The sequence below is a fragment of the Scyliorhinus canicula genome, chromosome 10 (assembly GCF_902713615.1).
Source record: "Scyliorhinus canicula chromosome 10, sScyCan1.1, whole genome shotgun sequence".
NCBI classification, from domain to species: domain Eukaryota; kingdom Metazoa; phylum Chordata; class Chondrichthyes; order Carcharhiniformes; family Scyliorhinidae; genus Scyliorhinus; species Scyliorhinus canicula.
Genome location: NC_052155.1, coordinates 120,903,821 through 120,930,010, shown reverse-complemented (window position 1 = coordinate 120,930,010; position 26,190 = coordinate 120,903,821). Strand labels below are relative to the sequence as shown.

At 45.9% G+C, this 26,190-nt stretch overlaps 1 protein-coding gene across 6 annotated transcripts in view; it reads right to left on the bottom strand.

Moving 5' to 3' along the window:
• LOC119972633 (putative leucine-rich repeat-containing protein DDB_G0290503) overlaps positions 1–26,190 on the bottom strand; it is a 590,251-nt gene that overhangs the window by 214,631 nt on the left and 349,430 nt on the right. For all 6 annotated transcript variants that reach the window (XM_038809653.1, XM_038809656.1, XM_038809657.1 and 3 more), the window contains 3 exons: positions 25,888–26,010; positions 24,006–24,290; positions 7,269–7,515 (listed from right to left, as the gene is read on the bottom strand). In XM_038809653.1, coding sequence (XP_038665581.1) covers positions 7,269–7,515; positions 24,006–24,290; positions 25,888–26,010 — 655 coding nt within the window. The remainder of the gene's footprint in view (positions 1–7,268; positions 7,516–24,005; positions 24,291–25,887; positions 26,011–26,190) is intronic.

Sequence of the window (26,190 nt, the reverse complement as noted above, 5' to 3'; positions counted from 1 at the left end):
ATCACCCTGAGGGTGGCGGGGGAGGGGGATTGAAAACAGAGGGGGGGGGGCTGAAAGGGGGAGTGGAAAGATCTGGGCAGCCTGACGAAATGGCGCCCCGATCTGCTCGTCAGCAGAAAATGAGGGGGAGGGAAGAGGGGGTGTGGAGTTGGGGGGGGGGGGGGGGGGAGAGTGAGAGAGAGAGAGAGAGAGAGAGAGAGAGAGAGAGTGAGTGAAGCCCAGAAAGTTACCCTACTCAGACCTCAGGTGGGAGATTGAGGGCGCCTTCATCAACGGCCTCCTTTCAGCTTTGACCGCCACCAACCCTCACCAACAAGGTCTGGCCTCAGCGGGTGCTCCCTCCCACACTCTATCCACTAACATCCTCACCTCCCTTTGCTCACCCCCTTGTGTCTCTCAGCCGTGAGACCCTCGCGCTTACTTGGTCTTAGACTCCCGGGATTCAGACTCTGGGGACTGTTGTCACAGTCCCAATCCTCTCCACCTCAGCTTCTGATGCTGTGGGGAGTAGACAGCTGCCAGCCGTCAAACAGACAGTGGAACACTGGATATCTCTACTAACAAGCCCAATAAAAGTCCTTGTACATAAGGTGAACCAAGAGAACCATTCCTCCAATGTTCGCAGCACAATCACACATTTGATCTAAAATGATCTAAAATATTTATATTTGAAAATTCCTCAGTTTTATTGATCAGTTGATTTATAATGCCTACATTTCATAAAGAATTGTGGTAAAAGCAGTAAAACTAGGAAATGACTGGTACTGGTCCAAACCGGAATATCATTTTGAGATATGCTAGATCAGGCCGGACCAGCATCAATAATTTCCCAGGTGTCACTGCTTTATCCCAGTGGGTTACAGTAGGAGAGGATTTTTGCTGCCAATATCAATAGTTCAAGTTGGGAAACTATCTGCCTTATCAGAAAATGCCTCATCAGAACAAATTTTCGTTCCATTGTCCCCTCTGACCCTCATCCTTCACACCCCATCACCCACCTCACATGTTTACTACATGCCAATTTAATGCCAAGCCATGCCCCAACTCCTCGTGCCCACTCATAACCTTCATGCCAGTTTAATACCAACTCATGCTCCATCTCCCTGCCACTGACCACCCTAACCCTTACACTATTCTCCATGCCAACTCATCCAGTATTCACCATAGAAAGATCTTGGTAGCCATGCTGAGTTGAAATAAAATAAAGTTCTAAACATCTTTTACAGCCTTCACTATATTAAAAAACACCCACATTCATGAAAGCCCTTAATTTTAAAAAAATCTCCTCATGTATTGAACCTCTCATCAAAGACAGCTAATCCTTTAATAACCTCTGAATTATCAATCAAACTGTGAATTAAGGACCCATTGCTGAGATAATTATAGATTGTGGAAAGCAGACAAACATTCCTAATGACATAACAATAGCCCTTGGGGAAATGTCAACAAACAACTGTTGCAACTCCTGAAACTTCTTTTATTCAGCTAGCGATCGTAGCATCATATCCTATCAATGCTTCAAGAGGACTTATGTCCATTCTAAAAATTTCTGACGCAAACACTGCAGGTTAAAGCGAAAGGGAAAATGCTGGAAAATCTCAGTAAGTCTGGCAGCATCTGTAGGGAGAGAAAAGAGCTAACGTTTCGAGTCCAATGACTCTTTGTCAAAGCTAACAGACAGAGAAAGTGGGAAACATTTATACTGTGGAGTGAGAATGAAAGATGAGTCACAGTCACAGAAACCCAGGGAAACCGGGTGCTAATGGCCACAGATACCAAGGGGAAAGAGTGTTAATGGCAGTCCCCAGAGAGGACAAAAAATGTGAAAGGTCAAACAGCAGGGAAACTAACGTCAGAGGATGAACTGTAGGTGTGGGGAGAGGGGAAGGGGGAAGCAAAGAGGAGAAAGGTGCAGGAAAGGTGGATAAGATTGTGGGGGGGGGGGAATTAAATGTATATTAAGAAAGAAAGAAATGGTAAAAGACAGTTAAAATGAAATGAAAACAAATGGGTCAAGGTGGGGCTGATCATCTGAAGTTGTTGAATTCGATGTTCAGGCCGGAAGGCTGTAGTGTGCCTAACCGGAAGATGAGATGTTGTTCCTCCAGTTTGCGTTGCGCTTCACTGGAACATTGCAGCAGGCCAAGAACAGACATGTGGGCATGGGAGCAGGGTCTTTTGTTAAAATGGCAAGCAACAGGAAGGTCAGGATCCTGAATGCACACAGACCGATGATGCTCAGCAAAGCGATCACCCAGTCTGCGTTTGGTCTCTCCGATATAGGGGAGACCACATTGGGAGCAGCGAATGCAGTAGACCAAATTGGAAGAGATGCAAGTGAAACGCTGCTTAACCTGGAATGAGTGTTTTGGGCCTGGAATGTTAAACATGGAAGAGGTAAAGGGGCAGGTGTTACACCTTCTGCGATTGCATGGAAAGGTGTCATGGGTGATGGGAAAGGTACTGGGTATGGTGGAGGAGTGGGCTAAATTGTACTGGGTATGTTAGAGGAGTGGACTAGATTGAAGAGGAGTGGACTAGACTGCAGGTTAAAGTCTTTCCTGCAGCAAAAACAATGGGTCTGTTTGAACTGAGCATTGAGTTCAAATGCCCCTGTTGAGCCTGGGTTTCCTTCTTATGTGTCATCCCCCAATTCCTTCCCCTACCACTGAAAATGGGATCTGTTCGAAAGTTTGGCTGGAATTTCAGATCTGGATCCCGCCTTTCATTTCTATAGGCCTGTGGAGTCTCTACGTCACTGAGGAACCCCATGCCTATGCAGCCATATGGTTAACAGCTAAATGTCAGTTGATACCTCAGTCTAGGCAATACCTACATAATATCTTAGAATTCACCTGAGGAAGGAGCAGTGCTCCGAAAGCTAGTGTTTGAAACAAACATGTTGGACTTTAACCTGGTGTAAAACTTCGGTGCTCACCCCAGTCCAACGCCGGCATCTCCACATCATATATAATATCGATATCAGAAGTGCATATTGTAGATTTAAATAATCTTTACAATAGCAACCTCAAAATGCAACTTGAAAGTTACCTGTTTGTTTAAGAACTTTAACAGTGTCAAACAATTTCATTGTGACACAAGTTCTAATTACTTCTTAATTTTTCTCTGTATCTATCAGTGCATTTTGAGAAGGAGTGAAAGACATAGAAATGAATACAATTGTTCTTCAGCAACAGTAGAAAAAAATTGTTACCTGTAAAAAGCTTTTTTGTGATAACATTCCACCATCAATGTGATAAATTTTCTATCCAATATCATTAATTTCTCAGCACTTCCATTACATTCCAGAAATGGCTGTTTGATACAACAGATTGTTTTTCACAGTCCTACATTTTGTCATATTCCCATCATTTCCCAGGTCCATATCAAACAAATGAGTATCATTAAATAGGTGAAACTACAACAGCAAATGAACTCAGTCTGAAATCAAGGGACAAAATGTAACTTTTGCAACTGGGTGAACACTGGCAGTGATGGTGGGTGGCACATTCTACACATCGTCAAATTTCCATTCCACTGAAGGTGGCCGATTGCGACCATCAATTAATGTCTCTGGTGAAAGTTAAGGTCTGCCTAATGACTTTTTAACATTACTCCATGCTACAGATAATTTTGAATCTATACATGGAAAGTTATATCCACTAAACAGCCTAGGAACACAGGCTCCTTCACCTGAGGAAGGAGCAATGCTCCGAAAGCTAGTGATGTGAAACAAACCTGTAGGATTTTAACCTGGTGTTGTAAGACTTCTCACTGTGCTCACCCCAGTCCAACGCCAGCATCTCCACATCATAGGAACACAGGGACATAGGAGCAACAGGAGGCCATTCAGTCCCTCAGGCCTGCTCTACTATGTAACAAGATCATGGCAGATCTTCCTCAATGACATCCTCCCACAATATCCCCATATGTCTTGATGTAATTGGTATCTAGATATCTATCAATCTCTACTTTGAACATAACCAATGGCTGAACCTCCAAAAAAGGAGGGCATTCGGCCCATTAAGTCTGCACGGGTTCTTGGAAAGAGCACCCCACTAAAGCCCACACCTCCACCCTATCCCAGTAAACCTGTAGCTCCACCTCACCTAAGGGCAATTTAGCATGGCCAATACACCTAACCTGCACATCTTTGGACTGTGGGAGAAAACCAGAGAACCCAGAGGAAACCCACGCACACATGGGGAGAACGTGCAGACTCCGCACAGACAGTGACCCAAGCCGGGAATCGAACCTGGGACCCTGGAGCTGTGAAGCAACTGTGCTAACCACTGTGCTACTGCGGTGCCCCTTTTATTCTGAGACTTGGAACCTCACAACCAAAGGAAACATCTTTCCTGCATCTAACCTGTTGAGTCCTGTGAGAAATTTGTGTACTTCAATGAGATCGCCTCTCCTTCCTTTGAACTCCAGGGAATACAGGCCCTGTCTCCTCATAGGACAGACCTGACATTCCAGGGATCAGTCTGATGAATCTTCATCATACTCGCTCTATGGCCAGTATAGCCTTCCTTAGATAAAGAGACCAAAACTGTACACAATTCTCCAGTGCCTAAATTTTTACGTTGTTGGGCAAGTGCTATTGGCGAGTCTGGAAGCGGATGTGAAATCTGCTCCAGGCCTCCATCAGCTTTCCATGATTTATGAACAAGAACATCCACGACCCTTTGGATATCAAGACTTCACAATCGTTCAAGAAATTTAAGAAATACTCTCAATTTTAGTTTTTCCTACCAAAGTGGATAGCTTTACATTTTTCTGTTTTACATTCCAACTGCCATACTGATGCCCATTCACTTAGCCTGTGTAAATCCTCTTTGCATCTTCTTCACAACTCACATTCATTCTAGTTTTGTGTCATGAGCAAACCCGTAAATATTGCATTCAATCCCTGTAATAACGCTCACGCGACCCACGGGGTCATTCTAATTGACCTTACCGAGGGACTCATGCAATATGAGCTCCCGTGCTAGTAGGCGTAGGCCAATCAACTGGGTTCATAAAAATCGCCTCATAAAAGCCGGACTGGCTGGGACCAGCGAGAACAGTAGTCCTGATTGGATCCTTGGGACTGTAAGCCGAGTTGTGGCCTTAACATGTTGTCAAATTAAACTTCTTCTGAGTTTACCTTCTTGGGCCTCCTGAGGTATTACAATCCCCACATCCAAATCAGTGATAAGGGCTGGAATCTTACCAGAATTTGGCAAAGTGTCAGGCTCAGAAAGAAAACTGGCATGTAACCTTCCAGTTGCACAGATCAGTTTTCTCGTGAAACCTTGAGCCTCTGAGACAAAAAATAATGAGTGGCCGTTGTCTACACCATCGCTCTAGTGGAGTGGGACCTCAGAGCCAGCAACCAGTTCCAAAGAAATTGGAGCACCATCCTTAAAGGGTGACCCGATAAGCACTGCTGTCTAACAGCCGCCAACCCCCATCATGGAGGTATTGGGGGATCTCCATGTACCCCCCCCCTTCCCCAAAACTCCTCGCTGGCATTCTGCTCTCTATTCCACCCCCACAGGTATTGAACCCTCCCACGTACCCCCCCTCCACCCCACCCCACCAATAACAGGGAAGTTGAGCCCACACTCGCCCTGCACAACACATCAATGCATCCCCACCATGGGACACCCACTAGGGCCCGCTCCTGGCACTACCCCCTGGAACAGGATTAGGGGAAAATTGGGAAATGTGATCTCTCCGGCAAGAAACGGTTTCCCCATGTTTTGCCGGATATTCCACCCATGCCAACGATCCCGCAGACAGCGAGCGCGGGCTCAAAATCATGCTCATAGATTGTGATTAGTTGAGGCTAACACTGATCCTTGTGGTTACCCACTAATCACAGGCTGACAACCTGAGAATGATCGTTTATCCCTACCGTCTGTCTTCTGTCTGTTAACTAATTCTCAATCCATGTCAGGATATTACCCCCAATCCCATCCTGGAATCAGAGAATCACAGAATCTTGACAGGAAGCCATTCAGCCCATCTCGTCTGCATTGGAGCATTCTACCGTGTCCTACTCCCCTGCCTTATCCATATAGTCTTGCAATCTTTTTTATTTTCAGATAGCAATCCCATTCCCTTTTGAATACCTTGATGGAACCTTCCTCCACCATCCTCTCAGCAAGTTTGGTCCAGACTCCAACCAGCCCTTGGGTGAAACATTTTTTCTCACATTACTTTTGTCCTTTTTGTCAATTATTTTCAATCTGAGCCCTCTATCTCTTAATGCTCTCTAGCGTGGGAACAGTTTCTCACTATTACCCTGTCCATACCCATCGGGATCTTGAATATCTCTACCAAGTATCCTGTCAGCCATTTTTTCTCCAAGAAAAACCGTTCCAATCACTCCTCATAGCTACAGTTGTTTATCCCTGGAATCATTCTCATGGATCTCCTCTGTACTCTTTTCAATGCCTTCACATCCTTTCTCAAGTAAGATACCCAGAACTGGATATAGCACCCCAGATGAGGTCTAACTATGTGCTAAATTTTGTTTACTAACCTCTTTTTTGGGACCCTATCTGAAAATGCCTTCTGAAAATGCAATACAGATCTATTGGTTGTCCTGATTTATTCTGCTATTAACATCCTCAAAAATCTCCATCAGGTTTGTCAAATATGATTTCCCTTTCATAAATCCATGTTGACTCTGCTCAATCCTACCATTATTTTGTAAGTTCCCAGTTATCACATCTGTTATAATAAATTCTAGCATATTCCCCACTACTGATGTAAGGCTAAAAGGCATATAAGTTCCCTGTTTTCTCGCTCCCTCCTTTCTTAAATAGTAGTTACATTTGCTACCTTCCTAACTACTGACACCATTCTAAAATCTATAGAATTTTGAAAGATAATCAATTTAACCATTATCTCCACAGCCACCTCCTTCAACACTCTGGGATGTAGATCATCAGGTCCAAGATGGCTTGCTAGGCAATTTCAAAAGGCAGTTAAGAATCAACACCGTTATTTTTGATCCGCAGTCAGGTCAGACCATGTAAGGACAACACATCACTTTCGTAAAGGACATCAGTGAACTAGATGGGTTTCATATCAATTGATGATAGTTGTCATGGTCACCATTATTGAGATTAGCTTTATATTTCAGATTTCATGAATTGCCATGGTGAGATTTGAACCCATGGCCCCAGAGCATTACCTCGGGTCTCTATATTACTAGTCCAGTTCAAGTACCACCATTATCTCTACTGTATTTTATTTTAAACGTAAATGCTTACCCTTCTCCCTGTACTGATGCTGGATATCCTGCAGCTCCTGATTTAGTTGCTGGATTTCTGTCCTCAATGCTGAATTTTCCTTATCAATCTGTTTCATACGATTCTGTAATTCCTGCATTCCCACTTGGAGGCCTTTGGCGATGGTGTCCAAATCTTCTACCTCTGATTCCCTCTCCTTGAGATTTACTTGGGACTGCAGAAGATCAGCCTCTGTCTTTTGCAGGGCAGCATCTCTTTTCCATATTTCCTGTAACAATAGTAAGTGCAAACTATTTTTCCACTTGAATCTTAAAACATAAAATAAAAGCCTTTCCGGCTGTGGAAGGCTGAGGCCTTTCAACGGCAAATAATGTCAACTAATTACAAAATGGTACACAGGAACGGAAGTAAGCCATTCAGCCCCTTAATCCTGTCCCATCATTCAAATAGATTATATCAGATCTGTGCCCGAGCTCCATGTATCCATCTTTGTTACATATCTCTTGGTGCATTACCCCCAAAAAAATCGCAATCTTCAGAACTTCAATTGGCCAACATCCATAGCTTTTGGGGAATAAATTACAGACTTCCGCTACACTTTGCTTCAAAAAGAAACGTTCCTTTTTCAAACATAACTAGTCCAGTTCTGGATCTGGGGAAGGGGTGGGTGGGGGGGTATGGGAGGGTAGAACTTGGCAATAAAGAGAATAAGGGGATACAGTATTAAGTGGAAGAGCAGAGCATGGCATAGAGGGCATGTGGGGCCTGAGAGGATGGGTGCAAGGCATGAAATGACATGGATGGAGCAAAGGAAGTATTTGGCGAGTGAAGCGGGTGTCAGGCATGAGGGCTCAAAGCCCTTTGTGTTTTTCTTCTTCTTTGGACAGAGTCCCGCAGCACCGGGGCAGGCATTTTTATTACAACACCATGGGCTACTGCATGGTCAATTCCAGCCCCACTTGACTCAGAATTCCAAACTCAGTGAAATTTAATTTATTTAAATACCCTTAAAACAACAAACACGCACACACAGAAGGGAAAGGGTTATTGAAAGGGAAAGAAAATATTAATAAAATAAAAGGATAGGGATCTTTGATTCACAGGGAAGACTTCCAGTCAGTGTTTTTCAGAAGTACAAGCTTCTGGTTCCGGTTTGGTACTTACTTCCTTCCAAGGTTGATATGATCTTTTCAGGCAATGTTGTCTACTTTCCCTACAGACTCAGCATCATTTCAGGTTCACAGCAAAGGGTTTGCTAGACATATCACTGCTTTCAAATCATTTATTTTACTTCAGCTCCTTAAGAGCAACAAGCTGCTGGTTTTGATACACTTAAAAGATCTTCAGCTTCAGACTTCCGACTGTGGTGATGTGGTGAGCGGTCGCATACAAAGCAGCTCCCGTTTAGAGTTGCGCTTTTGGCTCTTGTCACCCGATTTACAGGTGTCATTTCAGGGTACAAAAGAGAGACCAGTACTGGTCTCTCCTCTGGTGTGGGATGCCTGCAGGAGAAGAAATCTAACAAAAGTTCCACACCAGATTCAACAGTCCCTCGTGGCGAGGAGAAAAAAAAAACATGGCAGAGCCCTTCGGGTCATCGACACCTTCTCGATGGCCGACTAAGAAATTGATGGAATTCCTTATGGGGGAAATTTCAAAAACAAAAGCAGACTATGGTAGAGATTCTTTCCAGAGCTATTAAGGTGGCAGTGGCCCCTCTTTGGGTAACTTTGGAGAGGGTGTAGAGCAGCGGGCAGAGAAGCAGGGCGCGAAAATCTGGGAGGTGAAAGAACCAATCTCGGACCACAGGGACGGAATTTCCTCCTTGGATGGCGGAGGCCCAAAATGTTTTGACAGCCAAGGTCGATGATCAAGAGAACCAGTCCAGGTGGCAAAGTCTGCAGATTGTTGGGCTACCAGAGGGCATCAAAGGCACGAGTGCCACAGAATTTGTGACAAAAATGTTCGGAAAGCTGGAGGTGGTCTTTGCGAACCCTCCTGAGGTGGACCGACCCACCCGTCACTACGACAGAAGCCAAAATGTGGGTATCCACCGCTTGAGGTTATAGTCCTCCTTCATAGATGTTTTGATAAAGAGCGGATCTTAAAATGGGTGAAGGCCTTGCGGGAAAGCTATTGGGAGGGGCACCATATTCAAATTAACCAGGATATCAGGACAGAGCTGACAAAGCGATGATCTGGGCTCAACAAGGCTAAGGTGGCGCTTTACAAAAATAAGGTGCGATTTGGATAGTGTACCTAGCTCGATTGTAGTTCACTTTTAAAAACAAGGAACATTATTTCAACACTTTGGAGGAGGCAAATGCCTTAGTGAGGAAGTGCGGACTAGGAGAGATTTGATTGTGGTTATGAAATGTTTTGGAGTTTTTTTGAATTTTGCTTGTTCATGTTTACAGTTCTTGCCACTGTCGGTGACTTTGCTATTTGGGGTTCCGTTATTTTCTTTCTCTTCTTGTGCAGGATTAAATGGAGTAGTTTGACTGGCCGAATAAAGGTACTTTTGGTACTTTTCTTCCTTCCAAGTATGTACTATTATTTGGACGAGGAACTGGGGTAAGGGGGTGTTGCACTTCTTCTGGTTGGGTTTTTCTTTGGCTTGCTAAGCAGGGGTGCCACCTGGCTAATGGTTATGCAAGTTAACAGAAGCAAAGTGGAAGAGGTGCCTGCAGCTGGATGCTTGGATGGGGCTCGGGTGGTTTCTGTTTTGTGTGGGGTAAGACAATGTGCCTAGGCTGGATGGGTTTTTTTGTTTGGGATGGGAGGGGAGGGTGCCTATCTGAGCTGGGAAAGGTGGTTGATGGTTGTTTGGAGGGGTGAGGGAGGGGTGTTAGGTGGGTAGCCAAAGAGGGGTGGGAGGAGTAGACAAAATGCTGGCGACGAGGGTCTCTTTGTGTATGGATCAATATGTGGGTGGGGACGACAGCCATCTTTAATGGGCCTGGATTTGAGGTAGGTTAGGGCCCAGTTGGAGGCCCTCATGGGAGGCATGTGGCTGAATCTAAGATGGGGATCCATTAGGTTGGTTATGTGGAATGTTAAGAGGCTAAATTGTCCGGTTAAAAGGCCTAGGTTTTTACTCATTTGAGGAGTTTGAACGCAGAAGTAGTCTTCTTGCAGGAGGCACATTTGAAGGTCAGGGATCAAACGAGACCAAGGAGGGGGTGGGTAGGACAGGTGTTCCCCTCAAATTTTGATTCAAGGTTGAGAGGAATGGTGTTCTTGAGGCATATATGGCAGCCAGTACTTTGACAGACCCGGGGGGGGTGGTGGTACATTATAGTGAGTAGGGTGCTGGCGGGTGCTCCGGTGGTATATGCGAACATATATGCACCAAATTGGGATGATGCAGATTTTATCAAAAAGGTGTTGGGACTGCCCCAGTTGACTATGGGGGGAGATTTCAACTGTGTTTTAGACCCGAGGATGAACAGGTCGAGTCCAGATCTCTGGTGACTTATGAAATGGTGACAGAATTGGCTGTATTCATGGAACAGATCGGGAGGGGGTTTAGGTCCGTGGAGGTTTATTCTTTGTAGTGGGAAAATACTTCTTTGCAGTGGGAAAGCATTACTCCCAGGGTGCGTACTCGCCGATTGTAATATCAGACCATGTTCCTGATGCACGATCAATCACTACTGAAGCGAGATTGTCGTCCAATTGAAGACTTTCATGAACAAGTAGTTACCCCAGCAGCTCCGGTACAGAATGATGCTGTGGGTGAAGCACAGACACTTATGCTCCGCCTGCTGGGCGGAACCAGCAGGCAGGTTCTACCACTCATACTATAGTATAAGGTACATCCCACCTAGGTACCGCAATACCCCTAATATAGCCGACCACATTAACCCCTTGTTTAAAAAAGAGTCCGGCTGGGGTGGTGGCCTTGCTTTTACAGTGGTAGAGGTTATAGCGGTACCCGTTGGTGCCTTTACATGCAATACAATATTTACAGACAATTATTTACAAGTTCATTTTACAATGAAACTATCAGCCAGTCGGGGGCCCTGGTCATCCTCTGCGATCGTCGCAGTCCCGGCAGTGATGCTGGCGTCGGCTCGGACATCGTGGCTCTGGGAGCGTGTCGTCTTCAGCTTCATCGCATCCAGATGGGGCCAGTGGCAGGACGGATCCTCCTGGGAAGGGGGCTGCGGTGGTGTGCGGCGGTGAAAAAATGGTTGGGGTTGATGGGACGGGGGGCGGGTTGGGTGAGGGCGGGGATCCAGCTGGGGGCCAGATCCTGGAGGGAGACCGTGTCTTGTCGGCCGTCGGGGTGCACCACATAGGCGTACTGGGGGTTAACATGGAGGAGATGTACCCTCTCAACCAGTGGGTCCGACTTGTGGGCCCGTACGTGTTTGCGGAGTAGGACGGGTCCAGGGGCTGCCAGCCATGTTGGGAGCGAGGTCCCCGAGGAGGACTTCCGAGGGAAGGCAAGGAGACGTTCATGAGATGTTTCGTTGGTAGTAGTGCACTGTAGTGATCGGATGGAGTGAAGTGCATCGAGGAGGACCTCCTGCCATCGGGACACTGGGAGATTCTTGGACCGTAGGGCCAGTAGGACGGCCTTCCAGACCGTCCCGTTCTCCCTCTCTACCTGCCCATTTCCCCGGGGGTTGTAACTGGTCGTTCTGCTGGAGGCAATGCCCTTGCTGAGCAGGAATTGACGCAGCTCGTCACTCATGAAGGAGGATTCCCTATCACTATGGATGTAGGCGGGGAAACCGAACAGGGTAAAGATGCTGTGGAGCGCTTTAATGACGGTGGCAGCCATCATGTCGGGACAGGGGATGGCGAATGGGAACCGGGAGTACTCGTCAATTATGTTCAGGAAGTAAGTGTTGCGGTCGGTGGAGGGGAGGGGCCCTTTGCAGTCCATACTGAGGCGTTCAAAGGGGCGGGAAGCCTTCACCAGGTGCACTTTCTCTGGCCTGTAGAAGTGCCGCTTGCACTCCGCGCAGATTTGGCAGTTTCTGATTACGGGCCTGACCTCCTCGATGGAGTAGGGCAGATTGCGGGTTTTAACAAAGTGGAAGAACCGGGTGACCCCCGGGTGGCAGAGGTTGTCGTGGAGGGTCCGGAATCGGTCTACTTGTACACTGGCACAAGTGCCACGGGACAGGGTAGAAGGAGGCTCGTTGAGCTTCCTGGGATGATACAAGATCCCGTAATTATAGGTGGAGAGCTCGATCCTCCACCGTAAGATCTTATCATTCTTAATTTTGTCCCACTGTGCATTGTGAAACATGAAGGCTACCGACCGTTGGTCAGTGAGAAGAGTGAATCACCTCCCGGCTAGGTAATGCCTCCAATGGCATTCAACGATGGCTTGGGCCTCCTTCTTGATGGAGGAATGGTGGATTTCTGAGGTGTGGAGGGTGCGTGAAAAGAAGGCCACAGGTCTGCCCGCCTGATTGAGGGTGGCAGCCAGAGCTACGTCTGATGCGTCGCTCTCGACATGGAAGGGGAGGGACTCATCGATTGCGTGCATCGTCGCCCTTGCAATGTCTGCTTTGATGCGACTGAAAGCCTGGCGGGCCTCTGCCGATAGGGGAAAATCTGTGGACTAGATTAGTGGGCGGGCCTTGTCCGCATAATTGGGGACCCACTGGGCAAGAGTGCCTTTAAATTTGCTTACCTTTCAGCGGGAGCAGGGTTTGAGGTAATATCAGGTAAGCTCTTCTTTCTTTTTCTTTTTCTTGTTTTTTTTTAAATCTAGAGGTGATGTCAGGGAAGGCAGTACAATGCTCCTCCTGCAGAATGTTTGAGGTGAGGGACGCCGTCAGTGTCCCTGCTGATTTCATCTGTGGGAAGTGCACCCAACTCCAGCTCCTCAAAAACCGTATTAGGGACCTGGAGCTTGAGCTGGATGAACTTCGGATCATTCGGGAGGCAGAGGGGGTCATAGATAGGAGCTTCAGGGAAGTAGTTACACCAAAGACTGGAGATAGGTGGGTAACTGTAAGAGGGACTGGGAAGAAGCAATCAGTGCAGGGACCCCCTGCGGTCGTTCCCCTGAGTAACAAGTATACCGTTTTGGATACTTGTGGGGGGGACGACTTACCAGGGGTAAGCCATGGGGTACGGGCCTCTGGCACGGAGTCTGTCCCTGTTGCTCAGAAGGGAAGGGGGGAAAGGAGTAGAACATTAGTAATTGGGGACTCAATAGTCAGGGGCACAGATAGGAGATTTTGTGGGAGCGAGAGAGACTCACGTTTGGTATGTTGCCTCCCAGGTGCAAGGGTATGTGATGTCTCGGATCGTGTTTTCCGGGTCCTTAAGGGGAGGGGGAGCAGCCCAAGTCGTCGTAGTCCACATTGGCACTAACGACATAGGTAGGAAAGGGGACAAGGATGTCAGGCAGGCCTTTAGGGAGCTAGGATGGAAGCTCAGAGCGAGAACAAACAGAGTTGTTATCTCTGGGTTGTTGCCTGTGCCACGTGATAGTGAGATGAGGAATAGGGAGAGAGAGCAATTAAACACGTGGCTACAGGGATGGTGCAGGCGGGGGGATTCAGATTTCTGGATAACTGGGGCTCTTTCTGGGGAAGGTGGGACCTCTATAGACAGGATGGTCTACATCTGAACCTGAGGGGCACCAATATCCTGGGGGGGAGATTTGTTAGTGCTCTTTGGGGGGGTTTAAACTAATTCAGCAGGGGCATGGGAACCTGGATTGTAGTTTTGGGGTACGGGAGATTGAGAGTATAGAGGTCAGGAGCACAGATTTGACTTCGCAGGAGGGTGCCAGTGTTCAGGTAGATGGTTTGAAGTGTGTCTACTTCAATGCCAGGAGTATACGAAATAAGGTTGGGGAACTGGCAGCATGGGTTGGTACCTGGGACTTCGATGTTGTGGCCATTTCAGAGACATGGATAGAGCAGGGACAGGAATGGTTGTTGCAGGTTCCGGGGTTTAGGTGTTTTAGTAAGCTCAGAGAAGGGGGCAAAAGAGGGGGAGGTGTGGCGCTGCTAGTCAAGGACAGTATTACGGTGGCGGAAAGGATGCTAGATGGGGACTCTTCTTCCGAGGTAGTATGGGCTGAGGTTAGAAACAGGAAAGGAGAGGTCACCCTGTTGGGAGTTTTCTATAGGCCACCTAATAGTTCTAGGGATGTAGAGGAAAGGATGGCGAAGATGATTCTGGAAAAGAGCGAAAGTAACAGGGTAGTTGTTATGGGAGACTTTAACTTTCCAAATATTGACTGGAAAAGATATAGTTCGAGTACATTAGATGGGTCATTCTTTGTACAATGTGTACAGGAGGGTTTCCTGACACAATATGTTGACAGGCCAACAAGAGGCGAGGCCACATTGGATTTGGTTTTGGGTAATGAACCAGGCCAGGTGTTAGATCTGGAGGTAGGTGAGCACTTTGGAAACAGTGACCACAATTCGGTGACCTTTACGTTAGTGATGGAAAGGGATAAGTATACCCCGCAGGGCAAGAGTTATAGCTGGGGGAAGGGCAATTATGATGCCATTAGACATGACTTAGGATGTGTAGGTTGGAGAAGTAGGCTGCAAGGGTTGGGCACACTGGATATGTGGAGCTTGTTCAAGGAACAGCTGTTGCATGTTCTTGATAAGTACGTACCAGTCAGCCAGGGAGGAAGGGGTCGAGCGAGGGAACCGTGGTTTACCAAAGAAGTGGAATCTCTTGTTAAGAGGAAGAAGGAGGCCTATGTGAAGATGAGGCATGAAGTTTCAGTTGGGGCGCTTGATAGTTACAAGGAAGCGAGGAAGGATCTAAAGAGAGAGCTGAGACGAGCAAGGAGGGATATGAGAAGTCTTTGGCAGGTTGGATCAAGGAAAACCCAAAAGCTTTCTATAGGTATGTGAGGAATAAAAGAATGACTTGGGTAAGAGTAGGGCCAGTCAAGGACAGTGGTGGGAAGTTGTGTGTGGAGGCTGAGGAGATAAGCGAGATACTAAATGAATACTTTTCGTCAGTATTCACTCAAGAAAAAGATAATATTGTGGAGGAGAATGCTGAGACCCAGGCTATTAGAATAGATGCATTGAGGTGCGTAGGGAAGAAGTGTTGGCAATTCTGGACAAGGTGAAAATAGATAAGTCCCCGGGGCCGGATGGGATTTATCCTAGGATTCTCTGGGAAGCCAGGGAAGAGATTGCTGAGCCTTTGGCTTTGATTTTTAGGTCATCATTGGCTACAGGAATAGTGCCAGAGGACTGGAGGATAGCAAATGTGGTCCCTTTGTTCAAGAAGGGGAGTAGAGATAACCCCGGTAACTATAGGCCGGTGAGCCTAACGTCTGTGGTGGGTAAAGTCTTGGAGAGGATTATAAAAGATACGATTTATAATCATCTAGATAGGAATAATATGATTAGGGACAGTCAGCATGGTTTTGTGAAGGGTAGGTCATGCCACAAACCTTATCGAGTTCTTTGAGAAGGTGACTGAACAGGTAGACGAGGGTAGAGCAGTTGATGTGGTGTATATGGATTTCAGTAAAGCGTTTGATAAGGTTCCCCACGGTCGGCTATTGCAGAAAATACGAAGACTGGGGATTGAGGGTGATTTAGAGATGTGGATCAGAAATTGGCTAGTTGAAAGAAGACAGAGAGTGGTAGTTGATGGGAAATGTTCAGAATGGAGTTCAGTTACGAGTGGCGTACCACAAGGATCTGTTCTGGGGCCGTTGCTGTTTGTCATTTTTATAAATGACCTAGAGGAGGGCGCAGAAGGATGGGTGAGTAAATTTGCAGACGACACTAAAGTCGGTGGTGTTGTAGACAGTGCGGAAGGATGTTGCAGGTTACAGAGGGACATAGATAAGCTGCAGAGCTGGGCTGAGAGGTGGCAAATGGAGTTTAATGTGGAGAAGTGTGAGGTGATTCACTTTGGAAAGAATAACAGAAATGTGGAATATTTGGCTAATGGTAAAATTCTTGGCAGTGTGGATGAGCAGAGGGATCTCGGTGTCCATGTACATAGATCCCTGAAAGTTGCCACCCAGGTTGATAGGGTTGTGAAGAAGGCCTATGGTGTGTTGGCCTTTATTGGTAGAGGGATTGAGTTCCGGAGCCATGAGGTCATGTTGCAGTTGTACAAAACTCTAGTACGGCCGCATTTGGAGTATTGCGTACAGTTCTGGTCGCCTCATTATAGGAAGGACGTGGAAGCTTTGGAACGGGTGCAGAGGAGATTTACCAGGATGTTGCCTGGTATGGAGGGAAAATCTTATGAGGAAAGGCTGATGGACTTGAGGTTGTTTTCGTTAGAGAGAAGAAGGTTAAGAGGTGACTTAATAGAGGCATACAAAATCAGAGGGTTAGATAGGGTGGACAGCGAGAGCCTTCTCCCGCGGATGGAGGTGGCTAGCACGAGGGGACATAGCCTTAAATTGAGGGGTAATAGATATAGGACAGAGGTCAGAGGTGGGTTTTTTACGCAAAGAGTGGTGAGGCCGTGGAATGCCCTACCTGCAACAGTAGTGAACTCGCCAACATTGAGGGCATTTAAAAATTTATTGGATAAGCATATGGATGATAAGGGCATAGTGTAGGTTAGATGGCCTTTAGATTTTTTTTCCATGTCGGTGCAACATCGAGGGCCGAAGGCGGGTTTGCACTCAGGGTTAAGGTTTACAAACAGGGAAGGCGGGTCGACCTTGAAGGTCGCGAGGCCGCAGACAGTGAGGGGGGGTATGGGGCCGCCGAATTTGAACGTTAAACTTTGCAGGTTACACTGGAAGTCCAGTTCCAGGAGTGTGGCAGCGCAGAGATGGGGGAGGACGTAGAGTCGGAAGGTATTGAACTCCACGCCCTGGACCATGAGGTTGGCTATGCAGTACCCTCTGATCTCCACAGAGTGGAACCCAGAGACCAGGGAGATCTTTTGTTTTATTGGGTGTACAGTGAGGGAGCAGTGTCTTACCGTATTGGGATGGATGAAGCTCTCTATGCTCCCAGAGTTGATCAAGCAGGATGTCTTGTGCCTGTTGATGAGTACCGACGTCATAGCGGTTGATGCACGATCAATAACTACTGAAACAAAGGAGTAGTCCGAATTGAAGGCTTTAATCAACAAGATATTTCCCTAGCAGCTCGAGTACAGAAAGAAGGTTGGCTGCTGGGAAACACGGGTGCTTATACCCCGCCTCATTGGGCGGAGCTACCTTACATCCCGACCAATGAAATGCAAACACTTGGGCCAATGAGCAGCGGGCCTTCTCCACCAATGGTAGCTCACACTCCCAGGTACCGTAGTACCTCTAGTCATCACTACCACAGCGGTTGAAAGCGTTCGAGGCCGAGACTGGTCCTGTGTCACTGTGGCGGAAGCTAAGAGATCTTGTCGGGCGATACACGGCTACCAGAGTCGGGGTCCTTGATGAGACCATCAATTCACGCGACACGTGGTTAGAAGTGAACAGTGGTTTTAATCGTCTTACAACAGAGCCTGCCTGTGACGAGATGAACTCCAGAAGAACTGGCAGGCAGGCTCTCAGCATCAACCTTTATACATCCGGTTAAGGGGAGGAGCCATGGTGGAGCCATGGGCAGAGCCAAGGGTGGAGCCCAGTACAAGCTCCTCATCTCCCCCTATGGGTAGAGCCGCACAACTACACGTGATCCAATACAATATACAGGCTCAACACATGTTGTACAATACAGTGTGGATTATTAGTATTTATAATTCACCACAGTCCTGAGATGTCATCCAAGATGGCTGCCCCCATGAATCGCATATGGCCAGCTGGGAGATTTCATCAGGTAATACATGGCCAGCCGAGTTGGGGTCCTGAGATGTCATCCAAGATGGCTGCCCCCATGAATCGCACATGGCCTGTGAGGAGGAATGGCAGCGGGCCCGGTTCGCCTGTGGAGACAGCGGCGGCCGACCGGGCCTGGCATACTGCCACGAGGTGCCCCTTCTTCCCGCAGCCCTTGCAGATTGCGGATCGGGCCGGGCAGCGTTGACGGGGGTGTTTGTTTTGCCCGCAAAAATAGCATCGGGCCCCCCCCACTCCGGGGTTTCCGCACTACACAAGCTTGTGGGGAATTTAGGGGTGCTTTGAAATCGGCCGCGGGTGGGGTCCACCCTGTCCATGCAGGTACCGGGCAGTCGGGAATGTAGGCCTAGGCGTTGCGGGACGCTACATCTAGGGAGTGCGCAAGTTTCCGTGCCTCTTTAAGCCCGAGCGTGTCGTTTTCCAGCAGTCGCTGGAGGATTTTAGAGGACAGCATGCCCGCAACAAAAGCATCCCGTATTAAGAGTTCGGTGTGGTCATTGGCTGAGACTTGTGGACAGTTAGTGTTTCTACCTAACACTAACAATGCGCGATAAAAATCGTCCAGTGATTCCCCTGAGATTTGCCGTCTGATAGCTAAAAGATGCCGAGCGTATACCTGATTCACAGTGCGGACGTAGTGCTCTTTTAACAAAGTCATTGCGTCCTCGAGACCGTCCGCGTCTTCGATAAGCGTGTAGATTTCTGGGCTCTCCCTTGAGTGGAGGACTTGCATTTTCTGTTTCTCCGTGGGGGTAGTCGGGGCCGTCCTGGTGTACCCGTTGAAACATGCCAGCCAATGTTTAAAAGTTACTGCTGCATTTGCCGCGTGGGAGTTGATTTGTAGACACTCTGGCTTGATGCGGAGAGCAGCCATTCTTCAATTTTGTTCATTAAATTGATGCACGACCAATCACTACTGAAGCGAGATTGTAGACCAATTGAAGGCTTTAATGAACAAGTAGTTATCCCAGCATCTCCGGTACAGAATGACTGCTGTGGGTGAAGCACAGACTCTTATGCTCCGCCTGCTGGGCGGAACCAGCAGGCAGGTTCTACCACTCATACTACAGTATAAGGTACATCCCACCTAGGTACCGCAATACCCCTAATATAGCCTACCACAGTTTCACATTATGTAGATTTGCAATTAGAGATGGGCTGAGCCATCGTTCCTGGTTTTGTGAAGCTTTTTAATTGGGGGCTGTACAAGTCTGAACGGCCGGAGGATGGATCTGAGATGGAACAGTTTTTGGATGAATTGGACTTAATTTTAAGAATCTTTATTGTCACAAGTAGGCTTACATAACACTGCAATGAAGTTACCGTGAAAATCCCCTAGTCGCCACATTCCGGCGCATGTTCGGGTACACTGAGGGAGAATTCAGAATGTCCAATTCACCTAATATGCACGTCTTTCAGGACTTGTGGGAGGAAATCGGAGCACCTGGAGGAAACCCACGCAGACACGGGGAGAACGTGCAGACTTCGAGCAGACAGTGACCCAAGCCGATCGTTTAGATCATCAGGAAAGTGGCGAGGAATTGAGAGGGGGAGTAAGAGAGTAGGTTGTCCCTTTACACAGACAATTTGTTGTTGAACATTTCTGACCCTCTTGCAGTTGGGAAGAATTATGGAGCTGCTGAGAAAGTTTGGATCCTTCTCAGGGTACAGAGTGAATATGAGCAAGTGCAAAATCTTCCCGGTGAATTCCTTAGGGAGGAGAGTAGATCTGGGAAGACTGCTCTTTAAACTGACCAAAACAAATTTTAAATATTAAGGGATTCAAGTGCCGCATGACTGGACTCTGTTACATAAACTGAACTTGGCCAGTCTGTTGGAGGAGGTGAACGGGAACTTGAAGAGGTGCCCCCCCCGCCACTTTCCTTGGTGGGTAGAGTAAATACGGTCAAAATGAACCTTCTGCCGAGATTTTTATTTGTGTTCTAGTGACTACCAATCTCCATACCTAAATCTTCTTTTGCTACGGTTGATAGATTGATCTCTCCCTTTGTTTGGATGATGTGGAGATGCCGGCATTGGACTGGGGTGAGCACAGTAAGAAGTCTTACAATACCAGTTAAAGTCCAACATGTTTGTTTCAAACACTAGTTTTCGGAGCACTGCTCCTTCCTCAGGTGAATGAACCTGAGGAAGGAGCAGTGCTCCGAAAACTATTGTTTGAAACAAACATGTTGGACTTTAACCTGGTGTTATAAGACTTGTTACTTTGTTTGGATGAGAAAGACACCCAGGATTAGAAGAGCCTTCCTGCAGAGAGGGTGACATTCGGGTGGCACGGCACTACCAACCTGATGCTCTATTACTGGGCGGCGAACATGGGGACAGTGTGAAGGTGGTTCGAGGAGCCAGGGCCGGGTGGGGACGGATGTAAGAGGCTTCTTGTGTAGGGTCGTGTCTAGGTGCGGTGGTTAAGGCCCATCTTCCGTTTTCTCCAGCCAAGATCTCAACGAGCCCGGTGGTGGTGGTATCTTTAAAAGTCTGGAACCAATTTCGGGACACTTTGGACTGAGGGACATGTCATAATTGTCATCAATTTGTGTTAATCATGGGTTTACACACATGGGGATGGATGCAAGGAGAGAAGAGGTGACGAGATTTAGGGATTTGTTTGTGGTTTGCAGAGCTGGAGGAAAACAATTCCCGAGGGCATGCATTTAGATACTTGCAGATAAGCAACTTTAGTCAGAAAGAGCTGTCTTTGTTCCCAGGTTGCCAAGACCTCCATTGTTAGACAGGGTTTTACAATGGGATGAGATTCAGGAAGGGAAGATCTCCAATATATATGGGTGTTGCTAGAGACGGAGAAAGCATCGCTAGAGGAGGTGAAGGGGAAGTAAGAAGAGGAACTGGACCTGGGGCGAGAGGGAGGGGTGAGGATGGAGATTTTGCATCGGGTGAATTTTACCTCCTCCTGCGCCAGGCTAAGCCTGATACAATTTTAAGCAATACATAGGGTGCACTTGACTAGGGGCGCACATGAATGGGTTCTTCCCTGGGGTGAAGGACAGGTGTGAGCAGTGTTTAAGGGGGCCAGAAAACCACTCGCATATGTTCTTGTCCTGCCCTAAACTGTTTGGGTTCTGGGTCTTGCTTTTTGTGATTATGTAGGAGATCGTTGGGGTCAAGCTGTAGCCATGCCCACTGGTGGCGGATTTTGGGGTGTCAGACTCGCCAGAGCTTCTTGAAGGGAGGAGGGCTGATGTCTTGGCCTTTGCCTCATTGGTGGCCCGGAGAAGGGTACTGCTGGGATGGAGGTCAGCAGTGCCTCCCAAGGCCTCGGCATGGTTTGGAGTCTCGGCAGAATTCCGAAACATGGAAAAGATTAAGTATGCCTTTAGAGAGTTGGAGGAAAGCTTCTATTCCAGGCGGAGGCTGTTCATCACTTTCTTCAAGGACAGTTGGTGTCCAGCAATTGAGGGGAGCGGGAGAGGATAGGAGGGGAGAGGTAGTGGGCAGGCTGAGAGGGGATAGGGGGTTTAGGACTGTTAGTTACTTTGTTCAAATAAAAATAATAATTGTATTATATAGTATTGCCTTTGTATGTGACAATTTAATGTTTGGAATAAAATATATTTAAAAAAAGATCTTTAGCTTCTACCTACAGGCAGCTGACAACAGGGAGAGAAAAACAGCTCCCTTCACTTCTGAGGTCTGACCATTTGTTGTGGTTTACCTATTACTTGACAGGTATGGCAGGTTCTACAGAATTGCACTACATTCTCATGCAGTTCTGGCCAGGAAAACCACATATCCTGCCATTGATATCTCATGTGCCACCCACAGCATTTCCCACAAGATTTGGGCAGTGCCACTATCTGATGAACAACCATCCATTCCTTGTTCGCAGATCTATGAGGACGTCTCCTCATTCTAATCAGTACTCCGTTCTTAACATACTAGCAGTCTAGAAACCCCTCAGCCTCAACTTCTGAGAGAGCTGACTATTAATCTATGTAACTCTGGGTCTGCATCCTAGGCCTAAATTGATGAAGCCTTACCAAATACTTCCTCAGAATTATCCTCGTCCTCAAGGATAGTTTCAGCTATTCGACCATCTGATGGTGGTGTGACTGCAATCTGTGGTGGTGGACTTTGTTTAGCCATGGCCCTGGTCACCATATGACAGAGAAATATCTGGAAATAGTTCCTGTAACTGTTCTGTCTTCTTATTTTCCCTCAAAATCTCTATAATCATGGGTGAAGCTATAAACTTCACTCCTGTCAAATCCTTTCCCAAAATTAAGTCTACTCCGTCAACTGGTAACTTGTTAACCACTCTGACCACTACTGGACCTGATAATAAATCACACTTTAATTGTACTTTATACAAGGGAACTGGGATATTGGCCAGAATTCTCCCACTGTTGGGATTCTCTTTTCTCGCTAGCAGCGCACCCACGCCCATGGGCATGGGGTAAATGCAATGGGAAATTCCAATGTCAAGCAGCAGGAAGAGAGAATCTCGCCACCAGTGAGCAGTGCACCGCCGAGAAACACGCGACTGGGCAACCGGAGAATCCAGACAATTATCTACACTTATCCTATTCACTGACACCTCTTAGCTTAGAACACCAAAGTTCTACTCTGCTTTTGGCTGTAGCCTAGTAATCATCATAGATCATCATAGAATTTACAGGGTAGAAGGAGGCCATTCGGCTCATCGAGTCTGCACCAGCCCTTACAAAGAGCACCCTACTGAAGCCCACATATCTACCCTATCTCCGTAACCCAGTAACCGCCACTTAACATTTTTTGGACTAAGGGCAATTTAACATGGCCAATTCACCTAACCCACACATCTATAGACTGTGGGAGGCAACCGGAGCACCTGGAGAAAACCTACGCAGACGCGGGGAGAACGTGCAGACTCTGCACACAGTGACCCAGCCGGGAATCGAACCTGGGACCCTGGAGCTGTGAAGCAACTGTGCTAACCACTGAACTGCACTAAACACTGACATCAGGAAAGGAAGGTACAAACTGGAAAATAAACAACTATGGTGATGAAACACCATAGATAATCATGAATTCTGATAAATGCAAACAAATTCCTACAGAACTAAATCAAAAAGCATGTTGCAATGTTTTCAAGTGTAAGTGTATATTAATTCCTCAGCTACATTTTCACCGTAATTTCAAATCGGTCACAATTTTAATGTGATATATGGTAAGGATTTAGGTTTCAGAAACTTGTAAAGCAAGAAATATGGTTAAGGGCCACCAGTTTGAGTAACTGATAAAATGATGCCCTGAAAAACAGGTGAAAAACAAAATATCAGAACACTTTGATCTGATGCACTCAACTAAATTGGCTTGATTACCCAAGTGTAGATCAATTTAATTAACCACAGCTTTAAAAGCAGCAAAGTTATACTGTTTATCAATTATATGCTTTTCTTCATTTGTGAATCTTAGAAAAATCAAAGCAACTGGGAATGTATTTGGAGACTCTCCTGCTCAGCCATATAACTTCAGCAGATCAGTAGGAGGGTATACATAAACCATGCACTGAACATTCACCTACGTATTTCATTTTGTGAAATGTGCCCCTACGTTAGGAGCAGCACGGTAGCACAAGTGGATAGCACTGTGGTTTCACAGCGCCAGGGTTCCAGGTTTGATTACCCGCTGGGTCACTGTCTGTGCGGAGTCTGCACTTTCTCCCCGTGTCTGTGTGGGTTTCCTCCGGATGCTCCAGTTTCCTCCCACAGTCCAAAGACGTGCTGGTTCGGTGGATTGACCATGATAAATTGTCCTTCGTTACCAAAAAGGTTAGGAGGGGTTATTGGGTTACGGGATAGGGTGGAAGTGAGGGTTTAAGTGGGTCGGTGCAGACTCGATGGGCCAAATGGCCTCCTTCTGCACTGTACGGTCTATGTTAGGTTGACAATTTGTAGACTCCAACTAGGAAATTCGAACCAAGCATCTTAACAATGGTCATAATCAAATATGCAACATACCTGATCCTTTTGGTTACAAACTTTCTGGGAATCCGTAAAATCATTTTCAAGTTGGGTAATCTGCTGCTGTAGATGCACAACTTCCAGATTGTGTTTATGTTCGGAAGCTGCTGCATTCAATTGAAGGGTTTGCAATGTTTTCTCAAGTTTTTCCACTTCAAGTGCATAGTTCTTTCGTTGATCAGAAGATTTTGCTATCTCTGTTCGGAGATCGAATATAGTTTGCTCATATTCTCCAACTTTACTTATATTTTCATTGCAAACATTTTTCACTGCTTCAAGTTCCTGGTAACCACAAAATGAAATATGGAAGAAAAATGGCATGCTGGGCCATCATCCAATCAAAATTTATCCAACGTATTTAATTTCTGAGTAAAGTACTATAAGGTATGAATATAGTACATGTTAGTTGAATATAAAATTATAGCTGACTTCACATTTCTTAGCAAAAATCTCAAATGTTTAATTAGTAGAAACTGAAAAACATAGAAAATTGTGTAAAACCAACTATAAATTCAGGCTTACATTATTTATGTGGTCAATGTCTGATCTTTTTGGAACTTTAAAAGATTTAAAAAGACATATTTAAGCTCAAAATTAATGTCTTGAGTGTTCTTGAAACTATTCTTTAAAACATGAGGTTAGGATTTGTCTTGGGTGATAATGGAAACAGATGATAGTGAATTGGAAGTTAGTTTGACATTTTGCCAGATTTTCTTTACTGTTTAAGAGATTGAACTAATTGAGAAAGGAAATTAGGTGAAATGTAAAATGGCTGTCGGTTTTGCTACTGCCCAATATGAATGTCAGCCCTATAAGTATTGGTGATCAATTTCTGAAATTAATTAATTACATTTCGTAGGTCAGACTTTAGGAGTGAGAATGATCTTTCTATTGAGTCACTCAGCTTAAGCTGATAATCACCATAATATGAGGCCAGGTAATTTAAATATGTTTCTGCTGTGCCTAGGATGCAGCATATCAGGAGTGTCAGGAGCTAGAAATGTGGGTGTCAAACAATTCAGAACTGCTGGCTGCTCATTGAGTGCCAGATCTTTTTAATGATGTTCAGAGTATAACAAAGGCAGGTTAGCCTAGAAGAAGGCAGGGACCATCTTGATATTTTAAAAAACATGTTTGTGCCAAACTAACATAAAATGACACAACGTTATGAACATGTTTGTGCAATGGATCCATTCCCATTTGGGGCTAGGTTTATACTATTCAAACTTATTTCATTCAGGGCCCTCCCAGACAAGGACGAAAGACTTCCATTACAACAATGCTTTGGAGTCAGATTCAGATGGTAACGGTGAAGTTCAATGTGTCAAGAATCATGTTCTTAGAAAGATAAGATGATAAGAAATAGGAATAGGAGCAGGCCATTTGGCCCCTTGAGCCTGCTATACCATTCAATAGGATCGTGACTGAAATTACATTCTTCACGTCCACTTTCCTGCCCTATCCCCGGAATCTAATAAATCAAATAAGTAGAGAAAAGAAAAATAGGAGTTCCAAACTGACACATGTTTTTATACTTGGCTGAGAGTTAGTCATACATTTAGATGGAAATAGCAACTTTCTGCAAGACAAAGAACATCATATAAGTATTCACTTTAAATGTAGCATCCTTTACTCTTCTTCAAATTAATTATATAAAATAGAGAAGCTAAGCTATAAAAGCAAGAAATTCAGATATATGCAACTGGTTTAATAAGTATCTTTTGGTTAGAAAATTATCCGTTACATTTGTAGTACAAGTTATAGGAAAGTGCTAGCAATTCAAAAAAGCATTTTAAGAAGGTAAGAGTAAATATAAACAATCATTCTGTGTTCTTTAAAGAGTTCTAATTATTATTCAGCTATTTAGTGCAAAGCTGACCTTTTGTAAATATTCAGTGTGTGCAGTCTGTGCACCATACTCCTCATTGGAATGACGATAGTTGATTTGATACTGTATCAAGTCTGATTGGAGTTGTAGTATTATCTCTTCTTGTTCTTCAATCTAAATAATAACACGTTAAAAGGTAGCATAATATGTCACTTATCACAAGAAGAATTTGGGGGGAAATTCTAAACTCAATTTTCTGCTTGGATCACATTACCTGTATGTTCCACACATACTTCCCACCATACTTTCCTACCATGCTTAAATTTACAACCATTCATCTTTCCATTCCTGAGA